Here is a 20380-nt window from a genome sequence, read left to right on the forward strand (position 1 = left end):
GTCATGAGGGAGCAGGGATGGAAAGAGACCCCTGGCCAGTTCAAGCCATCTGTCATACAGATTGCTCACACTTCCAGGGCAACTTTAATCTACTGCTACTTTAACGGGTTTTCTGAGCTCTTAGTCAATCACACAGGAAACAGTAAGTATTAACTGCTTTCCTTATAGAATCTTCTATGTGGGCTAGAGCTGGCAACTACCTCACTCTAACACATCACTTAGCTGAGCAATTCAGCTCCTCATACCCACTTGCTGTTTAACTTTTCCAGAAAAAGCTTATGTCACTGCACATAAAATACTGTTCACATAATGTATGTTTTATTCATAGGGTTTTTTTTTGTTTGTTTGTAGTTTGCATAACTGTCACGGTGTTACCCGTGACAGTGACCCAAGGGAAACCAAGATGGGAGAGAGGAGAGAAAAAGAAACTGCGCCAGTGGCCACAGAAAAAGAAACTGCACCAGTGGCCACGCGGCCGCCCGAGCAGAGCCGCACTCTGGGGGGGAGGGGGAAACAGCGGGAAGAGATGGGTCTACAAGAAGACAACGGCACGATCTGAGAAGGAACGGTAACTTTACTAAATATAATAGAATTGAACAATTGAGAGAGAAATGAAGTTTCCAAACCAAAAGCTGTGTACGTTAAGGAGGAACTGCAGGGGAAGCACACGTGCTGAACCTTCACGGCAGCCCAGAGCAACGCGCCCAGGCAGAGCGCCGCCTGGCATCCGGTGCGGAGCTCCGCCCCTCTGCTGCTCCCACACCATTAACTCCTTCACTGCTGAGTGATGCTCTGGTGTGGAATGCCAGCATCAACACCACAAAACCACAACATTCCACCCCTTATTCCACATCATCACATCATGCTTAACACACATCTATACATAACCAAAACAGTAATAAGTTACATAGAAACATATATATATACATACATATACATGTAATTACAGACTGCATTCCCCCAATATCAAATTCCCTTGTGGGACACACTGGACGTCCCCATTTTTATCCATTACCCACCAGGTGCACCTAGGTCCCTGCGCAAAAACGGTTCCACGGAGGGGTTTGCCCTTTCCAGAGGCTGGAAGGACCCACACCGCTTTTCCCAACATGCTCCTCACATGTACCACAGGGACCTTATCTCCCTCTATGGTCTGTAGGGAGCTGGACTGTGTAGGACCCTCTCGGTTGACTGATCCCCTAGTGTTGACCAACCAGGTGGCTTCTGCCAGATGCTTCTCCCAGTGCTTGAATGTCCCACCACCCATTGCTCTCAACGTGGTTTTTAACAACCCGCTGTAGCGCTCGATCTTACCAGCAGCTGGTGCGTGGTAGGGGATATGGTAGATCCATTCAATGTCATGTTCTTTGGCCCAGATATCCACAAGAGAATTTTTGAAATGAGTCCCATTATTGGACTCAATTCTTTCTGGAGTGCCATGTCACCATAGGACTTGTTTCTCGAGCCCTAAGATGGTGTTTCGGGCGGTAGCATGGGGTACTGCGTATGTCTCAAGCCACCCAGTGGTCACCTCCACCATGGTGAGCACGTAACGCTTACCATCGCGAGTTCATGGCAAGGTGATATAATCAACCTGCCACACCTCCCCATATTTATACTTTTCCCATCGCCCTTCCTGCCAGAGAGGTTTCATCCTCTTGGCCTGTTTAATTATGGCACATGTGTCACAGTCATGGATAACCTGTGCAACGGCATCCATAGTTAAGTCCACCCCTCGGTCTCTAGCCCACTTACAGGTCGCATCCCTTCCTTGATGGCCTGAGGTCTCATGGGCCCACCGAGCTAAAAATAGCTCTCCTTTGTTCTGCCAGTCCAAGTCTATCTGAGACACCTCAATTTTGGTAGCTCGGTCTACCTGATGGTTATTTTTCTGCTCTTCAGTAGCTCGATTATTGGGCACATGAGCATCTACACGATGCACCTTTACACCCAACCTTTTTGTTCGGGCAGTAATGTCTTTCCACAGTTCAGCAGCCCAAATAGGTTTACCCTTCCGTTGCCAGTTGTCCTGTTCCCACTGCTGCAACCACCCCCATAAAGCGTTTGCCACCATCCAAAAGTCAGTATAAAGATATAGCATGGGCCACCTCTCCCTTTACCTCCGCAAATTGGCTAGACTCTTCTTCTCCTTCGGTGGCCTCTGCAACTCGTCGTGTGGGGCTCCACACAGCAGCCTTCCATCTGCGATGCTTCCCAATGATACGACATGATCCATCAGTGAAGAGTGCATACGTCTTTTCATTCTCTGGTAGTTCATTATACGGTGGGGCCTCTTTAGCACGTGGTATTTCCTCTGATGAGGATGTTCCAAATTTCTTGCCTTCAGGCCAGTCCATGATCACCTCCAGGATTCCTGGACAGTTGAGGTTCCCCATCCGAGCTCGCTGTGTAATCAGTGCAATCCACTTACTCCAGGTGGCATCGGTAGCATGATGGGTGGGGGGAACCTTTCCTTTGAACATCCAATTCAGCACTGGCAGTCGAGGTGCCAGGAGCAGCTGTGTCTCAGTACCGATTACTTCGGAAGCAGCTTGAACCCCCTCGTATGCTGCCAAAATCTCCTTCTCGGTGTAGCACTCCTCTGAACCCCTGTACGCTCTGCTCCAAAATCCAAGGGGTCGGCCTCGGGTCTCCCCAGAGGCTCTTTGCCACAGACTCCAAGTGGGACCTTTCTCTCCAGCAGCAGTGTAGAGGATGTTTTTCACATCCTGGCCCAACCGTACTGGCCCCAGGGCCACAGCATGGGCTACCTCCTGCTTAATTTGCTCAAAGGCCTGCTGCTGTTCAGGACCCCATGCAAAAATTATATTTTTCGAGTCGCTCGATAGAGGGGGCTTACTATGAGGCTGTAGTTTGGGATGTGCATCCTCCAAAAACCTACTACACCCAGAAAAGACTGTGTCTCTTTCTTGCTAGTGGGTGGTGACATACTGGTGATTTTGTCAATCACATCTCCTGGAATGTGACGACGTCCATCTTGCCATTTTACTCCTAGGAATTGAATTTCTTGGGCAGGTCCCTTCACTTTGTTCCGTTTAATAGCAAAACCAGCACCCAGAAGAATTTGGATTATTCGCTCTCCTTTTTTAAAAACTTCCTCTGCTGTATCGCCCCACACAACAATGTCATCAATGTACTGGAGGTGCTCAGGTGCCCCACACTGTTCCAGTGTGGTTTGAATCAGCCCATGGCAAATGGTTGGGCTGTGTTTCCACCCCTGGGGCAAATGGTTCCAGGTGTACTGAACGCCCCTCCAGGTGAAAGCAAACTGTGGTCTGCGCTCTGTGGCCAAAGGAATAGAAAAGAATGCATTGGCAATGTCAATGGTGGCATACCACTTGGCTGCTTTTGACTCCAGTTCATATTGCAGCTCCAACATATCTGGCACAGCAGCACTCAGTGGGGGTGTGACTTCATTCAGGCCACGGTAATCTACCGTCAGCCTCCATTCTCCACTGGCTTCACGCACTGGCCATATGGGGCTGTTAAACGGTGAGTGAGTTTTGCTGATCACTCCCTGGCTCTCTAGCTGATGGATCAAGTTATGAATGGGGAGCAAGGAATCCCTGTTGGTGCGGTACTGCTGTCTGTGGACTGTTTTTGTAGCAATAGGTACCTGCTGCTCTTTCACTTTCAGTACCCCCACAACAGACGGATCTTCTGACAGGCCAGGTACAATACACAGCTGCTGAATGTTGTCTGCATCTACAGCAGCTATTCCTAAAGCCCATCGGTATCCCTTGGGGTCCTTGAAATGTCCCCTTCTGAGATAGTCAGTACTGAGTATGCATGGAGCCCCCTGTCCAGTCACTATGGGATGCTTCTGCCAGGTTTTACCGGTGAGGCTTATTTCTGCCTCCAACACAGACAGTTCCTGAGAACCCCCAGTCACTCCAGAAATATGAATCAATTCTGTCCCTTTATAACTTGAGGGCATTAGAGTGCACTGTGCACCAGTGTCCACCAGTGCCTCATATCTTTGTGCCAAGCCATCTAATCCACACAGTCCAATAAACTCTATTATCCATTTCCCTCCCCTGGCTGAGGGCAGGGCCCCTCTATTGGTTACCTGCAGTGACAGGAGCAATTTTGTTGGTGGCTGATCTCTGCTGTACTTCTCTCACCCGTGCTCGCAGTGCAGGAGTGGGTTTTTTATGCCACTTCCTCATGTCCTCTCCGTTTTCTCGTAGGAAGCTCCACATGGCCACACGTGACATAATGTTACTGCTGTCATTTGCTCGAGCAGAGAGGCGGTTGCCTTTGGTGGCTGAGACTTTCATCAGTTTCATCAATTGCTTCACCAGATTCTTTGGGTCACGCTCGTCTTCATCAGGTGTTTCCAATACTGACACAGGTTCATCCCTATTCATCAGTAATGGCAGTTCGTCCAGTATAGTTTTCTTTATTTCACCTACTTCTTCTGCTACTACAACTGCAATGGAAGCATGTGATGGTGGAAACTGTTGTTCAAAGTTTTGGAGTGTAATAGTCAATTCATAAACTGGGAGTCTTCTGTCTTGACGCTCCAATCTATGGAACATTGCTACCAGTGTACTTGCGTACCTCTCTGGTGCTGTTTTTGAGAGCTTACGATATACATCAGGTGTACATCTTACTCTATCAGGATCACGGTCCTGGTGTGGATTGTTAGGGACGAAATTGGGATCATACAGCATCTCTACTACAGCCATTTCTCTCAGAAATTGGATGCCTTTCTCCACACAATTCCATCTTTCCACCTTTCCACCTTAGGCTCCAGATCATCTTTGTAAGGATATCTCTCCTTTACAGCCACTAGTACTCGTTCCCAGAGGGTAGCGACTCCATTCAGACATCTGCCAATTCCTCTGTCAATAGCTGGGTCTCGAGCAATGCTTCCCTGCTGGCAGGCTTCGTTGCCATCTAGGGACATGCTGCTGGCACCACTGTCCCAACACCGCAGCAACCAGGTGACAACAGGTTCATCTGAGCGCTGTACGAACTCTTTTCTTGAACCTTGTATTTCAGTCATCATTAGGGGCCGATGAATAGTGGTAACAGTAATTTCTTCATCATCACTGTCCTCTCCGTGTCTCTCACTTTTCTTAGTGGCCTTTCTAGGTGGTGGTGGTGGTGGTGCTGAGGAGGGCCCCTCGCCTGGATCTTCCTCTTCTTTCTCTGCTTCTTCTTCTTTCCGTTCTAGGCGCGAGGACGTCTGTGTCCATTTCTGGCCTTCCACAGGGGCAACCGACACTGATGCCGGTGCTTCCTGTGATTGGTCAGGTCTAACTTCAAGGTTCTCATTTTTGCTTTGGACCTTGGTTTGGAAACCATTTCTCTCCAGAATATCAATTATGGCTCGATAAGCACAAGCCAAACCCCAAACAATACATTCCTTCTCAGATCGTCCTGAGTCACATGACTCCTTACCTAAACACTCATTGAATTTCTCAGGATCCCACAGGTGCTCAAGATCAAAATTGCCTAACACTGGGGGTCCCCATGCTTCTAATTTCTTTCCTAATTTTTCCCACCTTCCCTGCCATTCAACAGTCTCTGGTTTTGAGGAAGGCTTCCTCCACACAATATAAAATCCTATTGTAAAGAACACATTCAGGAAAATAGATAACACAGTTGCCAGGCTTGCATCCTGAACATAGGTAAAAACCTGAAAAGAGTAACTGGAAACCAATCCAAATGCCGTATAATCGGTCACATTAGCCAGGGTGTTTAGGCAGGAGACATGTAACCCCATGAGCACACTAAAGTAGCTGTATGCAGATATGACTCCAGTGCTGAACATGAGGAGCTTAAAAAAACGCCAGCATGCTCTAAGGTACATGAAAACCCTTAGTCCACTTAGCACCAGATTTACAATGGAGTACAAATACTGCACTGCCCGCATTCTCCACCAATAATTGTCACGGTGTTATCCGTGACAGTGACCCAAGGGAAACCGAGAAGGGAGAGAGGAGAGAAAAAGAAACTGCGTCAGTGGCCGCGCGGCCGCCCGAGCAGAGCCGCGCTCCGGGGGGGAGGGGGAAACAGTGGGAAGAGATGGGTCTACAAGAAGACAATCTGAGAAGGAACGGTAACTTTACTAAATATAATAGAATTGAACAATTGAGAGAGAAATGAAGTTTCCAAACCAAAAGCCGTGAGCTGTGTTAAGGAGGACCTGCAGGGGAAGCACACGTGCTGAACCTCCACGGCAGCCCAGAGGAACGCGCCCAGGCAGAGCGCCGCCTGGCATCCGGTGCGGAGCTCCGCCCCTCTGCTGCTCCCACAGCATTATCTCCTTCACTGCTGCATGATGCTCTGTTGTGGAATATCGGCACAATAACAGAACTAAGTACAACAATTTAGACTCAATGGTACAGACAACTGAGTGACAATTTCTTTTCTGTACAATTAGAAAAGAATTATTACAAGAGGGAAGCAAAAGGATTCATAATCCTGTTATTCACATGCAGCTTCTTTAGTCTTCTTATACACTAAGATCTGTTTTGTCTTGAATATCAGATCATTAAAAATATTTCCTTGGTAGCTTCTCAATTCTGAGATACTCCTCAGAGTCCGTGCAGCACCTCTGGAGTTCCTGGATTAACAGGAAGATTCACAGAACCAACAAGACTGGAAAAAGACCTTTAAGATGATCAAGTCCAACTATCCATCTACCGTCAATGTTGCCCACTAAACTGTGCTCCTAAGTACCACCTATACACAGTTCTTGAACACTTCCAGGAACAGTGACTCCACTTGAGCAGCCTGTTCCAGTGCTTTACCACTTCGTTGCAAAAGTTTCTCCAAATATCCAATCTTAATCTTCCCTAGCACAACTTGAGGCCATTCCCTCTAGTACTATTGCTAGTTACAGCCCTCACCTTGCCACAGACTCCTTTCCGTCAGTAGTAGAGAGCAGTAAGGTCTCCCATGAGCCTCCTCTTCTGTAGCCTGAAGAGTCCCATTCCCTTCAGCTGCTTTCCATAAGAATTAGTGCTCCAGATCCCTCACACTGCACTCCTCTGGACATGCCTCAGGGCCTGAATATCTTTTCTATAGTGAGGAGTCCAAAACTCAACACAGTGCTTGAGATGCAGCCTCACCAGTCAGTTGCCAGTTGGATTTAACCTGGCCCCACCCCTCTAGCCAGTTCTTTACTCAGAAAAGAATGCATCTGTCCAGGACATGAGTTTCCAGCTTCTTCAGAATACTGTCGTAAACAGTGTCAAAGGCTTTGCTGAAGTCTAGGTAGAATACTTCAACAGCATTCCCCTCGTCCACCAGATAGGTTTCCTGGCCACATAAATGGAGCTGAAATCATTCAAGCAGGATCTGCCTTTCATGAACCCGCACTAGCCAGCTCTGACCCTTCAGCTGTCCCACACAGACCATGTCATCTCACTTGAGATGCTCCATAACAAAAGACACAGCTGGCAAGCCTACAGTTCCCCACAGCCTCCTTACAACTCTTCAGGAGTCACACTGACAGGCATCCAGTCCTCTGGGACTTCTCACATTGACCAGAAACATTGACAGAAGGCAGAAAGTAGCTTGGTGATCATCTCCACCAGCTCCCTCGGCACTTTGAGGTGAATCCCATCTGGCCCCATGGATTTGTGACAAGTGGAACAGTAGAATCACATAATTGTAGGGGTGGAAAGAGACCTCTAGAGATGATCTAGTCCAACCCCCCTGCAAAAGCAGCTCCCTAGCCCAGGTTGCACAGGTAGACATCCAGGCGGGTCTTGAACAACTCCAGAGAAGGAGACTCCACCATCTCTCTGGGCAGCCTGTGCCAGTGCTCCATCACCTGCACTGTGAAGAAGTTCCCACACACATTTGTTCAGAACTTCCTACACATCAGTTTGTGTAGTAGGTCTCTATTTCCACCTGAATCATAGGAGGGAGTGAGAGGGATGCTGTTATTCTTCTCCCTATCCCAGACAGGTCAGGGAGTAGAGTACCCTGAGGATAACTGCTCTGACTGTTAAAAACAGATGTAAAGAAGGCACTGAGAGCCACACCACTGTCCCTCCTTAGGGCTTATGAAGAGCTTACAGACATCAATTGCATCATTCCAGTCATGAAAGCAGTACCACTGTGTTTCAGCAATGGCAACTAAGTCACAGTCTACCTGCCACACCATGGCTTCCAGCTCCTTCTGTTTGTTGCCCATACTTCATGCATTGGTGTACATGCATGACAACTGAGCCATCTGACCCCCTCTAGCCCTGGCACTGCTCCCCCAGGCTCATCCCTAGTGAGCCTCATTTTATCCCCTTCCTCCTTCAAGCCCCCTCAACAGGCTAGGGTCCATTTCTACTTTTGAGACAGGTGAGATCCATCAAGCCAGGCACCAAGCAAACAGTCCCATGGTCAAAAAAGCTAAAATTCCTATGATAGCACCAGCCTCTACAATCAGAAGGGTGAGCCAGACTACGTCTCCCCTGGAATGTTCCTGACTCAGGCCCCTAGAAGGCAGCACACTTCTCTACAGGTACAGCCTGGCTGACATATGAGGACTTCTGTTCTCAGAAGGGCTCACCTATGAGGATGACTTTTCTTTCCTTCTTGGAAGAGGCAATCTTGAGGGATGGAGTTGACTGCTTCACCTTAAGACAACCTCCTGGGTGGACCTTCTACTGCATCCCAACTTACCACTCCCTCAATTTCCAGACCCCTCAAACCTATTATGCAGGGTCACCTGGGGCATGGAGGTAGGTTAGAGACAGGGTCTGCCTTTGATGCCAAGCCATTCCTCCCCATCTCTTAGGACTCCTCCCTCTGCCAATAGTAGGAGGGCAGGGGGTCCACCACAGTTTGGGATGTATCACCCAGGTGCCTTTCTCCCAAGTAAGGCAGGGAGTTGATCTGCCAGTCACTAATAAAGCCACTCTTCTACAGCAAAATCTCAAGCTATTTTCTGACCTCCTCACCTGAGGAACATCTGTTATTCTGACAGATCTCACCGGGCAATCCATAGATCTTATATCAAAACAATCCGGGGAAAGGTACTTTACAGGTCATGGCATCTATTTTTTTCATCAGTCAACAGAGCAAATGGGCTCTCCACCTTCACATTAGGTTTTCTAAACCAAAAATAACCAATGTAGTAGAGTGCTGGAACATTTATTTGACATCTTCCTTAAAAAAGATACTTTGCACAGCTTCCACTACATCTTCTTTAATCTGCATGGTGTTTAATATAATCAGCATATGCAAGTCTACACAAAACTCAAACTGGTCACTGTTCACAGCAGGAACAACAGTCTTGTCCATTTTTTCAGTCAGAGATCCAAACATACTTGCTAACATTTTTGTTTTATCTGAGCAGCATACACAACAGTAGGGGACGGGTATGGAATTAATGTAGCTATAAAATACAACTATAGCTATGTTATGTTCATCTATATTGGAAAAAGTTTATAATCACAACAATAGTCATGCAATCTTTAGCTTACTTCTGCAAAGCTATAGGTGTTTCTCTTAGAGGGCATCCCAAGTTCATTCCCCACCTTAATTCATTCTCTCTAAACCTTGCTCTAAATAGAAAAAGACTACTTTAAATACATGAAAAGATAATAACTTGGGTCCTGAAGATAACATTACCTCTATCTGGAAGGTAAGAAGGCAAAGTCCTAAGACACTTTGCAAACTGCAGTGGTAAATCTGTGCTTGCCTAGTTGCAAGCTAAGTTCCACCAATATTTAACCCCTGTGAAGCTTCTCTTGCAAACCTGATTTCTCTAGTGAACCTCAAGCTGCTTCTCACTGTGTAAATTTTCCACCTGCAGAGAAAACTTCAGCTTGCATATTTATACACACATAGCAAGAATACACTTAATGATGAGGTGTAAAGCACACCTCATCATTACTGCCTGCATTAAAAGCATATGCAAGCTGTTGTAGTAAGTTACATGTGCTTTGTTGAAGTGAAATTGAAATGATGGGACCTTGAGCACAGACAAACCCTTATGCCCAAATCACAGTTCTTCAGAGCTAATTTCCTTCTATTATAAAAGCAGGCCCAACCATCAGAAGTTTATATAGTAAGATTTCCAGCAGTTTCAAACTCATTCCAAATGAACACTAACCTCTAAGCATGCAGCACACACACATTTACTGGTGAGTTAAGCAAAAAAACTAAAAAACAAACAAACAAACACAAAAAACCACTACCAATAAACTCCTCTTAATGTAATTATTTATCCAGAAGCAAAGACAAATAAAGGGCAATCACACAAGAAGTCCTGACATGATTATATAATAACATGATCTACTGCTGCTTGGGTGAGGACACTCTAAAGTAGGTAGCCAGAGAATATCACAATTTCAACAGTTCACAGCACTGTGATCCAAACAGCCACCTTCAAGATGCCTCCAAATAATTCTAATGCCATTGCAGGCACATGCTCAAATGTTTGCTGCCAGGAGCTGCCATCACATTCCTGACACACTATCAAGCATCTGGAGAGCAAGTCAGATCGTATGAGGAGTTGCAGGATTTGCTTAGAAGTTGGTTTAGAATTGCAATATTAATATTGATGTTCTTCAACAGCTTTCTCCCATCTGTCTAATTACTTCATGCAAATTCCCAAACTGTTCATACATAAGGATGAGGTGAAATCCTTTCAATTTCCTAGGGTAAATACAGTCTAAAAGAATTGGCCAACAATAACATCCTTTATTTAAAAGCACTAGCTGCTTTATTATCAATAAGCTAAAAAAAAATCAGACCTTACGTATCACTCACACTTGCTACTGTTCTTAAGTTTTATACAGTGATTCTCCTCAACAGGCAGTTTAAGAATGGTTCAATGGTAGCTAAACAATTTTCACTTCTGAAACCAACTTGTTCGTTTAAAAATTCAAATTTGTTTCTGCAATAGGTCAGAGAATCTGCTACCTAATAATATTTTTGGCAATGCTTATTTCCTTTGACTAGGGTTAGTTGTGCTAACAAGAAATACTAGAGCTCTACTTTTCAAAGAGGCTTCCACAGGCAGGCTTTAAACTTTGGCCTACAGCTTCCTCAGATCTTTTTGAAAAATTTCCCTCTCTAAGAAGAAAAGCAGGAGAGGAATAGCACAGTAAATGGAAGAAAGAACAACAAAGAAAAATGAAACTGAGAGACAGATTTCAAAGACAAAAAAAGAAGGAAAATAAAGAAGAGAATTTATCCTACCAGAGACAGCACCTCTTGTCAGTCAAGACAAGAAACATTGCCTCCCAAAAAGAATCTGGCACCAGGACATGGCAGAAGTGATGGGGGAAGACCAAATCTGACCTGAGGTAAAAAATAAAAATTAAAAATAAAAATTAAAAAAAAAAACCAACAAGGAATTATGATCCACATTTTTATTTTTAATTTTTTAACTTCGTTGTTTCGTTCATATAATGCAGGATTTTTTAAAGAAACTGACTACAAAAAAAAAAAGAAAAGTATTTCTTCAGCTGTGTTTTGTCAGTGATGACACTGGGCAGACCCAAATCAAAACTGGAGCAGTATTTTCATTAAAAAAAAAAAAAGTGTAATTCCATTTGAAAAGCAAAACATAAAACAAATTCAAAATAGCACAGTGCACATAGTAATAGATGAAAACAATGTATGCCACTGAAACATCCTCATGAGTCAAAAAATCTGTAAGAACAGACTTACATGTATAAATCTCACAGAAAGGGTCTACAACACCACTATTCATAGCTTGAGTAGAGATGAGCATCTATGAGCATCTATGATACTCGATCTATGATACATCTATGATACTGAGCATCTATGTGATACTCGACTGGAAATGAGAGAAAACACTGTCTCTCACATCCAGGTTTCCTGTTTGCCTGTAATAAAGATTACAGACATTTTCCCTGGTCTCCAATTGCAAGTTGGTGCAACTTTGATAAAGTCTCCAAAGTTCCCAATAAAGCAGTCAGACAAAAAAAATATAAAAATAAAATAAATTGTTTTAAAAAATCATGAAATTTACTGCAGGATGACAAATAGGCAGTAAAAACAAGAATTATGGTGTTCAGGCAAATTTTACACTAAACAAAATAAAGATTACATTTTTAAGACCAAAAAGAACAAATTCCATGAAACAAATTCAGCCAACACCCACACTACATTTTCAACAAATCCAGAAACATACATACACTCACACACATACATGTTTCACCAAACGCTTTGGAGTCTCACATGACCCTACTTAAAAAAAATGGATTCCAAGTGAGAATTCCTGACTTCTAGTAGCAGAAAAAATGCAAGCACCTCTAAAATATAGTTCTGAGAGCTATGAATTAAAAGAAATTGCATGAGTGATAGGCACATTAAAGCCAAAGACATTTTGATGATGATGCCCTGCAATTTTAACTCAGGACAGACCTTACCTATCAGTTTAGCAAGGATCAATAACCTAAATAAAAGTTTTTAAATAACTCAAATTTGAAGCCTTGTTTTATACATACTAGCTGCCAGTAAAGCTACTGAGCTCATTTATGCTGTACACTGAATTCAACAAAGTCCTACTTCATTGCGTCAAAGTTTATTATAACAATGCTACACAAATATAAAAGCATGGGTAACCATAAAAATCACAAATACAAAACAACAGGAATAAGTTCAAACTAGATGTTCAGATAAAGCTATGGGAAAAGTATAGGAATCAAAGAAAGCGTGAGACTTGAGATACTCAGCTGCCACATTAAAACCTGAAACAGTCAAGAGACCTGGAATGTGAAGCTTTGCTCCAAAGTTTTAATTTTTTTAAAAACTCCAAAGTTTTAATTCTTTGATCTAGATGCTTGGTAGATTCAGAACCTCTGGTAGATTAGAAACAAAACAGTTCTACAACATATTAAAAATTTCATTTATATACAAACACTTCAGTTTTCATCACCCTTTTGAATTATCATCTTTTCTTATTAGGAAACTGAGACTATGGACTCATACAGAAAGGAGTTATCTGAGGTAAACACCTTTGCAATTTCTAACCATGCAAAATTCCTCCTCACATACATTCCACATTGCTAACATCACTCCGAGTTCTGAGTGTATCTCTGAGCTTTGCATCCATAAGCTGCAAACAGCAACACGCAATGCCATTTCCATATAGGTGAGTGACATTTCTGTCCCTAGTTAAGCTTGTAGATCGTTTTCCATTATGCTAAATCTTCTAAGTAAAAAAACATGAAAACTTACAATCTTACTGATATTGAAATAAAGTTAACTATCAACCAGTGATCTGAATCTGTAGGAAATGCACTTTTACACAACTATCTCACTCAGCACACCATTCAGCAGACAACTAATTGTTTTATACTCACTGGTCTGTCTGACCCTTTATTTATCACAAACTTCTAAAAACTTGCATTTACCATAGTTTTTCTGATGGAGAAGTGCTTACAGGAAAAAAGCACTAAGATTTCAGTGTAGCATAGATACTGGATCAACTTTCACAGTTTGAAAGTGGTACAATTCTTACCTTGAAACTGATGGAAACCGAAACATAGCAAGTCCGCTAAATCTAGCTGCCCAATTTGAAATGCCAAAGGATCTGTTTTCCAGAGCAATTGATTTTTTTTACAGATAGGGTATTATCAAAGAACATCACTTAGTTATCATAGCTGCAGCTGAAAATGACCAGATGCCCAAAGCATGGATCAGGGCTTTATTTCCTTCGTGAAATAAAGAACAGCAGCTAACAACTACCTGTGAATTGTCTCTTAGGTAATCTGCTGTGCCTTCCACATGGACTGTGCAGCAGAGAAAAGGAGGTGGACTTGACCCAGCTCCCACAGAATTCAACTATTCCTTCAGCCTGCAGTGCCTCTACATCCCCACAGTTCCAGATGCAGAGCCAAATGTAGAGTCAGTGCTGTCTGTGCAGTTCAATTCTGACACATTCTAACTCCTGAGGGCTCCACCAATGTCAACGGTTTACGGGCAGGTTTAGCCTGGTTCTGTGATGATTGGTGCGGGGGACCCATGGACCCTCAAACAATCATAAAACCATGACAGCCAACCACCATTCTTCAGCGGTGTTACTGTGTCCAGGTGCTTCTGAAACACACTAACCCTTTTTGTATTAGTTCCTGTATTTTTTAATTTTAAGTGAAGTAACAACAGCACATCTGTGATGGGTGATACAAACAACTCACCCTCAATGGTAAACAGACAAAGCAGTTGAAAAACTTTTATTTAAGATGTGTGAATTCTATTTGTCCATCCTCTCTCATTCAACTTGCACAGCTCCAAATCTCCCTCCAGACACTTCCAGTCACCATAAGCCAAAATTGAGCTATTTAACTACCATCTTCTCCCCACAAATCTACCTAGTGATGGTAGAACAATCACAGCTCTGTATTAGTTTTTATTGTACAAGGTAAAAACCTGAAAGAAAAACTGGTCTGTCTTTACACCAATCTTCAGAAGACCTTGTTCACAAACTGCAGGGACACCAGCATACTGCATCACACGCAACACTTCACAAACCATTAGTCAGAAAACATTTTTTTAAATGAAAATGTAGCTAACTCAAAGCTGAAAAAGTATAATGTAACCAGCTTTTTATTATTAAATGATGATTCAATTTCTTACTGAATATAAGAAATAGTTTAATAATAGAGGAAATTACTGTGTAACATGATTTTGCATCAAATTTGCAGCTGTTTCCATTTAAACATTAACATATTTTGTGTTCTGAACATACTCTCATCAAATGAATTATCACATTAGTGGATTTTCAGATATTGCACTGTACTTTTAATTATATGCACAAAGTTACCATACAGTACAGTTAACAATATGAAAGCTTTCATGTTTGTGTTAGAAAATGCCTTCTCAGAGTAAAATCTTAGAGCAAGTTTAGAAAACCCACTGTTTCATAGTACACGTGAAACTGTCAAGTCAATCTTGATTTATCATTTCCTACAAAACAGATTTAAGTAAATGCAATATATGACAGAATTTGTTGTTTAGTATTGTGGAACAGCAAAATTCCATGTTTGGAGACGAAAGCTAAGTATTAAAATGCATCAGAAGGCACAAAATTATAACCATATCACACACGCATTTCTTCATTAATAAATGCACTGCTTCACTGACTTGACTGCTTATTTTGTATGAAAGATGTGTAGTTCTATTACTTAAGAGTTTTGCATACAAAAGTACATAAATACTGCATTTGGTAGCACTTACCTAACTGACACTACAGAAATATTAAAGTTATCTATCAGCTGCTGGGTGCTGTTTGGCTTGACAGAAATTTGTAGTATTCCTCCGCAGCTCAAGTATGGTACAGCTATTGCATAATTAGGAGGGTCAGAAATTAGTTTGCAATGTTTTCCAAGACTTTATTAGGGAAAAAGTTTTATTAACATTCTGTAGGTTACCACACAGAAAATGCCACTGCCATAGACTCTTTCCACAAGACAGGACTGGAGTTACATTACCTTGATATTAACTGCTTTCAAATGGTTGGCATGCGTAGTTCTGTGCATTTCTTTCTAAAATGCATTTATTTACCTTCCATCACAAATAAGGTACTTGTCTCAAAAGGCATTAGTACACAAAAAAAATGGTGACAGCACTGAAGTCCCACTTCCTTGGATACAAGGAATTTGAAGCCAATAGGCAGTAATTTCAGGACTCCCTGGTCTTGTCAGTCACTGCTCTCCCTTTATATGCTATTAACATCCAGGTGTCAATGGTTTACGGGCAGGTTCAGCCCGGTTCCATGACGATTGGTGCGGGGGACCCACGGATTCACGCCCCAGGAAAGGGGAAGGGAGAAAGGGAAAAGGGAGATGGGCCTAGAAACAAAACAGCAGCAACGATCTGAGGAGGAAAGCTAATTTACTAAATAAGATATCAGAAATCAAAATAACACAATATAATACAATATAATTGGAATTAAAGCTAATAAATCAAATAAAATGAGCAAGAGAGAGTGTCCAATAAACCGAAGGCCTTACGCTAACGCTGAAGGCGGACAGCAGTGAGCACCCACTGCTGAGTCCATCGCAAAGGAAAGAGAGTGTCCCGTGACCGCAGACAGTTTTTATCTTTCCCTCTGAGCGTAAACACGTAAGAATGCAAAGCATCGCAAAGTCCTCTGGGGAATGGAGTTCTTCTTCTCTTCTGAGACAGGTATACCTGGAACTATCGATGATCCATGGAGCTGGAGCATTAACTCTTTAACTCTAAATGCATTACATGATGTTATGATGTGGAATACCAGTACCAAAAATCATAAAACCATGACACCAGGCCTTACTCCACTTGGAACTGGGATTAACTGCAGTGCTCTGCTAGTTCATAAGAAATGCTGATTAATGGGCACCATCATAAAAACCAAACAACTCATACACACAACGTATACTCTGCTATCTAAATGCAAATAAACAATATGGAAGAGGGACAGGGAGGAGAGTCACAGAGCATGCAAGAGAGAATCCTATGGCTCAGGGAGTCCTCCTCTGGCACTGCCAGGACAGGAAACCAGAATTTTTGTCCCTTGGATAGCCAGGAATGCTACAGCAATGTTGTCCCACCAAAAAAAAAATGCAAGTCTTCTAATGACATTAATGGAAGTTACAATGCTCCGCTTTCTGCTGCTGTAGATGCTGTTCAGCAATGTACATGAGAATCATTACTCAACACACATACACAGAAAGAAAATTCACAAAAAACAAAATATCTCCTGCTGCATGTTCCAGAAAAATAAAAATTCACCTGTCTGTTGCTTGTCAGTTTAGCCAAAGGTTAGAGCCCCACATTCTCATAAACAGAGGGGCTAACACAGAAACATAACGAATCACTCCTGTAAAGGCAATGACATGAAATCCAAGACCTGGGGGATGACCTCATGTTGCATTCTAGAAAATCAAAGACAGGGAATAGCTAGTTCCAAAACACAAAGTCACAGAACAAAGACTGTTTTAAAAAATTAGAAATGAGCAGCTATAGCAAAAGGAGGATAAACACCAATGATTACACTTGCCAGTATTACCAGAAAGCCTCTGAAACACCAAACAAACATTTAAGGAAAGAAGAACAATGAATTCAAGTTATTTCTTCCCACTTGAGGAAAACAGATATAAGTATGTGTGCCCAGAGCTCACTGGTGAAGAAAGAGCACACAGGAAAGGGAGACAGTCCGATTTTTTTTTTTTTTTTGTAAGCTAACATAAGATTTAAAGCCAACCAATCTTACTGCAATTCACTGATGATCACACCAACAAAAATAGGAAGAAAACTCTCATGGCTTGTAAGCACACACCTCCATCAGGTGCTTTATTTAAGAGTGGACAAGATCTTGGAATAGCAACTTCTCCAGCATTTACCCTTCTGAAGACACCCATTCCCATCATACAACTGGTACAACGTTCTAAATTCTGTCAGGTGCAGTCAGTAATTAGTTTGTAACTTTCAGAATGGGACACTTATGAGGAAAGGTGTGACTTATTAAAAATAAAAATTTGCTTTCCCGTGCATCATAATATCCCAAGTCAGCTTCTCTCAACACACATTGGATCAAAAATTACAGCTACAAATGGCATTACACAGACCTGAAGCAGTAATTACTTTTGTGCAAATATTTCATATCAAGGGTTTCCATATCTTTACAATCAAGTCCCTAAGCTTCTTTTCCTAGAAACTGGAAAAGCACACTTCCAGTATTAACAGAAGCTATACTACCCGTATAACAGAAGTCAACAAAAACAAAACGTGAAATAAAAGAAGAAGCAGTGAGAAACTACTTCAGTTTTCTGAAAGAACAAACACTGAAGAATCTTGCTGTATCAACCAGCAACTGACACCCATGAGGCAAATGTACAGTACAGGCTCCATCAGAAATTTACCTATAAAGAAACTTTCAGTTTTCCTCTACTTTAACAGAAAGACTGCTCAGGACTGAAGCAACTTTTTAGCAAATATCACAACTTTGTTTAAAAAAAAACAAAAAAAAAAAACAAAAAAAAACCAAGAACCACAAGTGATACATTCCACAAACTTATCTCTGAAAAACGCTAGTAGTAACCAACAGGATGTCACATCAATAATTTTTTACCTTTTTACCCTAGTAAAGTTTGTACCCTACTACTGTACTTCATCAAAGGGAGTACAATGGATGCAAGTACAGACAGACTCAGGGAGGGGGTTATCACACTAAGTTACTAAAAAACTTGGTAACGCATCCTCGTTTCACTTTTTTTTTTTTTTTTTTAATCAACTGCATCTTCAGCTACACACCTTCATCTCCACCCTCTTGGGAAAAGACGTATTCCGTACAGAATAGAGGTGGGGAGCAAGGGAGAAGTTAGAAAAGGGGGAAGAGGGAGAGGACTTGCTACTCACACAAAGTTTTCAGTAATCAAAACAAATGCGAGATTGTGGATTTGGACAAAACAATCTCATTTTCACACAAGTAAGCGCTCTCGTTTAATGAGAATCCTGCAAGATAGCGAGACAGAAAATCTACCCCAGCATACTAATGCCTGACACCAAGCTACCAACTCAAGACCAGCAATATTACCCACCAACACAGAGGTGTCCTACAATGTTTCTGCCGAAATATGCAAAGAATAAAGAGAAATGAGACAGCAGAGAAAATGGAGACAGGTGTTAGAATAAGTTCCTAATATGGCAGAAAGTTCCACTTGCAGGTGACTAAGTACAATATAGAGTGCTTTCACACTAGCCCAAATACTTTACCTGCAGTAAGGAAGGCTGCAAAAATAATAGCAGTAACCAAGTGACTTTCCCTCTGTCACCACGCTCCTTTCCACACAACCCGCTTCCCAGCGTCCAGTCCTCCCCCGGCCCCGCTTTTTCCAACTGACTCCCAACAACTTTCCCCCTACCCGCGCAGCACGCGGCGCGACGACCTCCCGCACTCACACAACACGCGCCGCCACCGCAGTCGAGAGCGGGCGGCCGCCCCGCGCCGCTACCCCCGGCGGCGGACACGTCGACAGGCCGCCTCGTGTACCCCGCAGGCCCGCCGACCGCGGCCGGGACCGCCGGAGGGAGAAGGGTCCCCGCGGCCCCCCGCCCTCGGGCGCGGAGGAGTGGGCCCCACGACAGACAGGCCGCGCGGAGAGACGGCCCGTCACGGCCGCCTCCCTCCCATGACACTGCAGAGCGCGGCCCGGCCGCCGCCTTCCGCCGCCGGGGCCTCCTTCCGCCGCCGCCGGCTCCGCGGGCCCCCTCCCGGCGGCGGCGCCATGATGGTCCGCCCGAGAGGGCGCCGCGTCAGTCCCCAGGGCCTGGCCGGGCCCCGCGCTCGCCGCGGCCTGCCGGCCCTCGCCCCTCACCTTCATGTCGGGACATCCTAGTCCGGAGGCGGCGGCCCAGGCCCGTCCCGGGTCTCCCGCGGGCTGCTCCGGCGCCGTTGCGGCCTGGCCCCCCACCGCCACCACCGCCGGGCACACGGAGTCCCGGTGCAAGGGGAGCAGGGCCCGGGAGGGGAGGGGAGGAGGTGGAGAATGGACTGGAAGGGGGCAAATATGCAAGAGGCAGCGAGGAACCGGCCTCCCTTTCCTCCTGCTCCTCCCTCCCTCTCTCCCTCGCTTCGTGGGGGGCGGATCCGGCGGCGGCGGCGGCAGCTTCCCGGGCGCCGTGACACGGTGACTCCGGGCCCCGCCGGCTCCAGGCACCGCCCCCTGCCTGCTCCCCTCCTCCCCGCTTGCTGCCGCAGCGACGGCGGCGGCGGAACGCCCGCCTGCCTGCGCTGCGCTGGAGCGCTGCCGGCCTCTTCCTCCTGTTCCGGGAGGAAGAGGAAACGCTCCGCCGGGCACCACCCATCGCCGCTGGAGAGTGGCGTGGCCGCCTTACTGCTCGGGCTGCCGAGCGCAGAAGTTGGGGCAGACCTGGGGAGGTACGGCGGAGCATCCGCCAGCAGGAGCGCGAGCGCAGCGGGGCCGAGACTTTTTTAAAGGGAAAAATGATAATACTAATGAAGGCCATGACCTCTGCGCATGCTCCTAGGTTTTCCTACCGCTTATTGTTACTCATTGAAGCAGTTTGGGGAGCTCGCTGTTGGTGGGGAGAGCCAGGGTCGTTCCCTTTATACCCCCTTGACCCCCGTTGTTTAGTTTGCATTCTTTTTTTGCTCTTCCTCCGCAGTGAGGTGAGGCCCGAGGAGTGTGCCGGCCGGAAGCGTGCTGCACTGGGCCACAGACAGATGGGCCCTGTGTGCTGAGTGTCACCAAATTCCCGCTCCATTACTCCACTCACGCCAAACTTTTTGTCCTGTCATGTTTGTTGTCTGTCCTTCCATGTAGTCTTGCGATGAGTAGAACATATGTGATGAGACCATGCTACTTCCAGGATCAGATGTACATGGTGTGTACCAAGCAGCCTGCTGCCATACTGCCTT

At 44.5% G+C, this 20380-nt stretch overlaps 1 protein-coding gene across 4 annotated transcripts in view; it reads right to left on the reverse strand.

Annotated features, from left to right (window-relative positions):
* The window catches only part of LOC136051331 (E3 ubiquitin-protein ligase KCMF1), a 54711-nt gene extending 35280 nt beyond the window's left edge, over positions 1-19431 (reverse strand). For 2 of the 4 annotated variants that reach the window (XM_065740729.1, XM_065740728.1), the window contains exon 1: positions 19317-19431. In XM_065740729.1, coding sequence (XP_065596801.1) covers positions 19317-19332 — 16 coding nt within the window. In that variant the 5' untranslated portion in view covers positions 19333-19431. Of the gene's footprint in view, positions 1-11187; positions 11280-18714; positions 18806-19316 lie in introns of those variants that run through there. The other 2 variants (XM_065740731.1, XM_065740730.1) reach the window with 2 other exon arrangements.
* Positions 19432-20380: the final 949 nt, after the last annotated feature.

The sequence above is a fragment of the Cyrtonyx montezumae genome, unplaced genomic scaffold (genome assembly GCF_038088225.1).
Source record: "Cyrtonyx montezumae isolate F1298 unplaced genomic scaffold, pur_monq_1.0 scaffold_29, whole genome shotgun sequence".
NCBI classification, from domain to species: domain Eukaryota; kingdom Metazoa; phylum Chordata; class Aves; order Galliformes; family Odontophoridae; genus Cyrtonyx; species Cyrtonyx montezumae.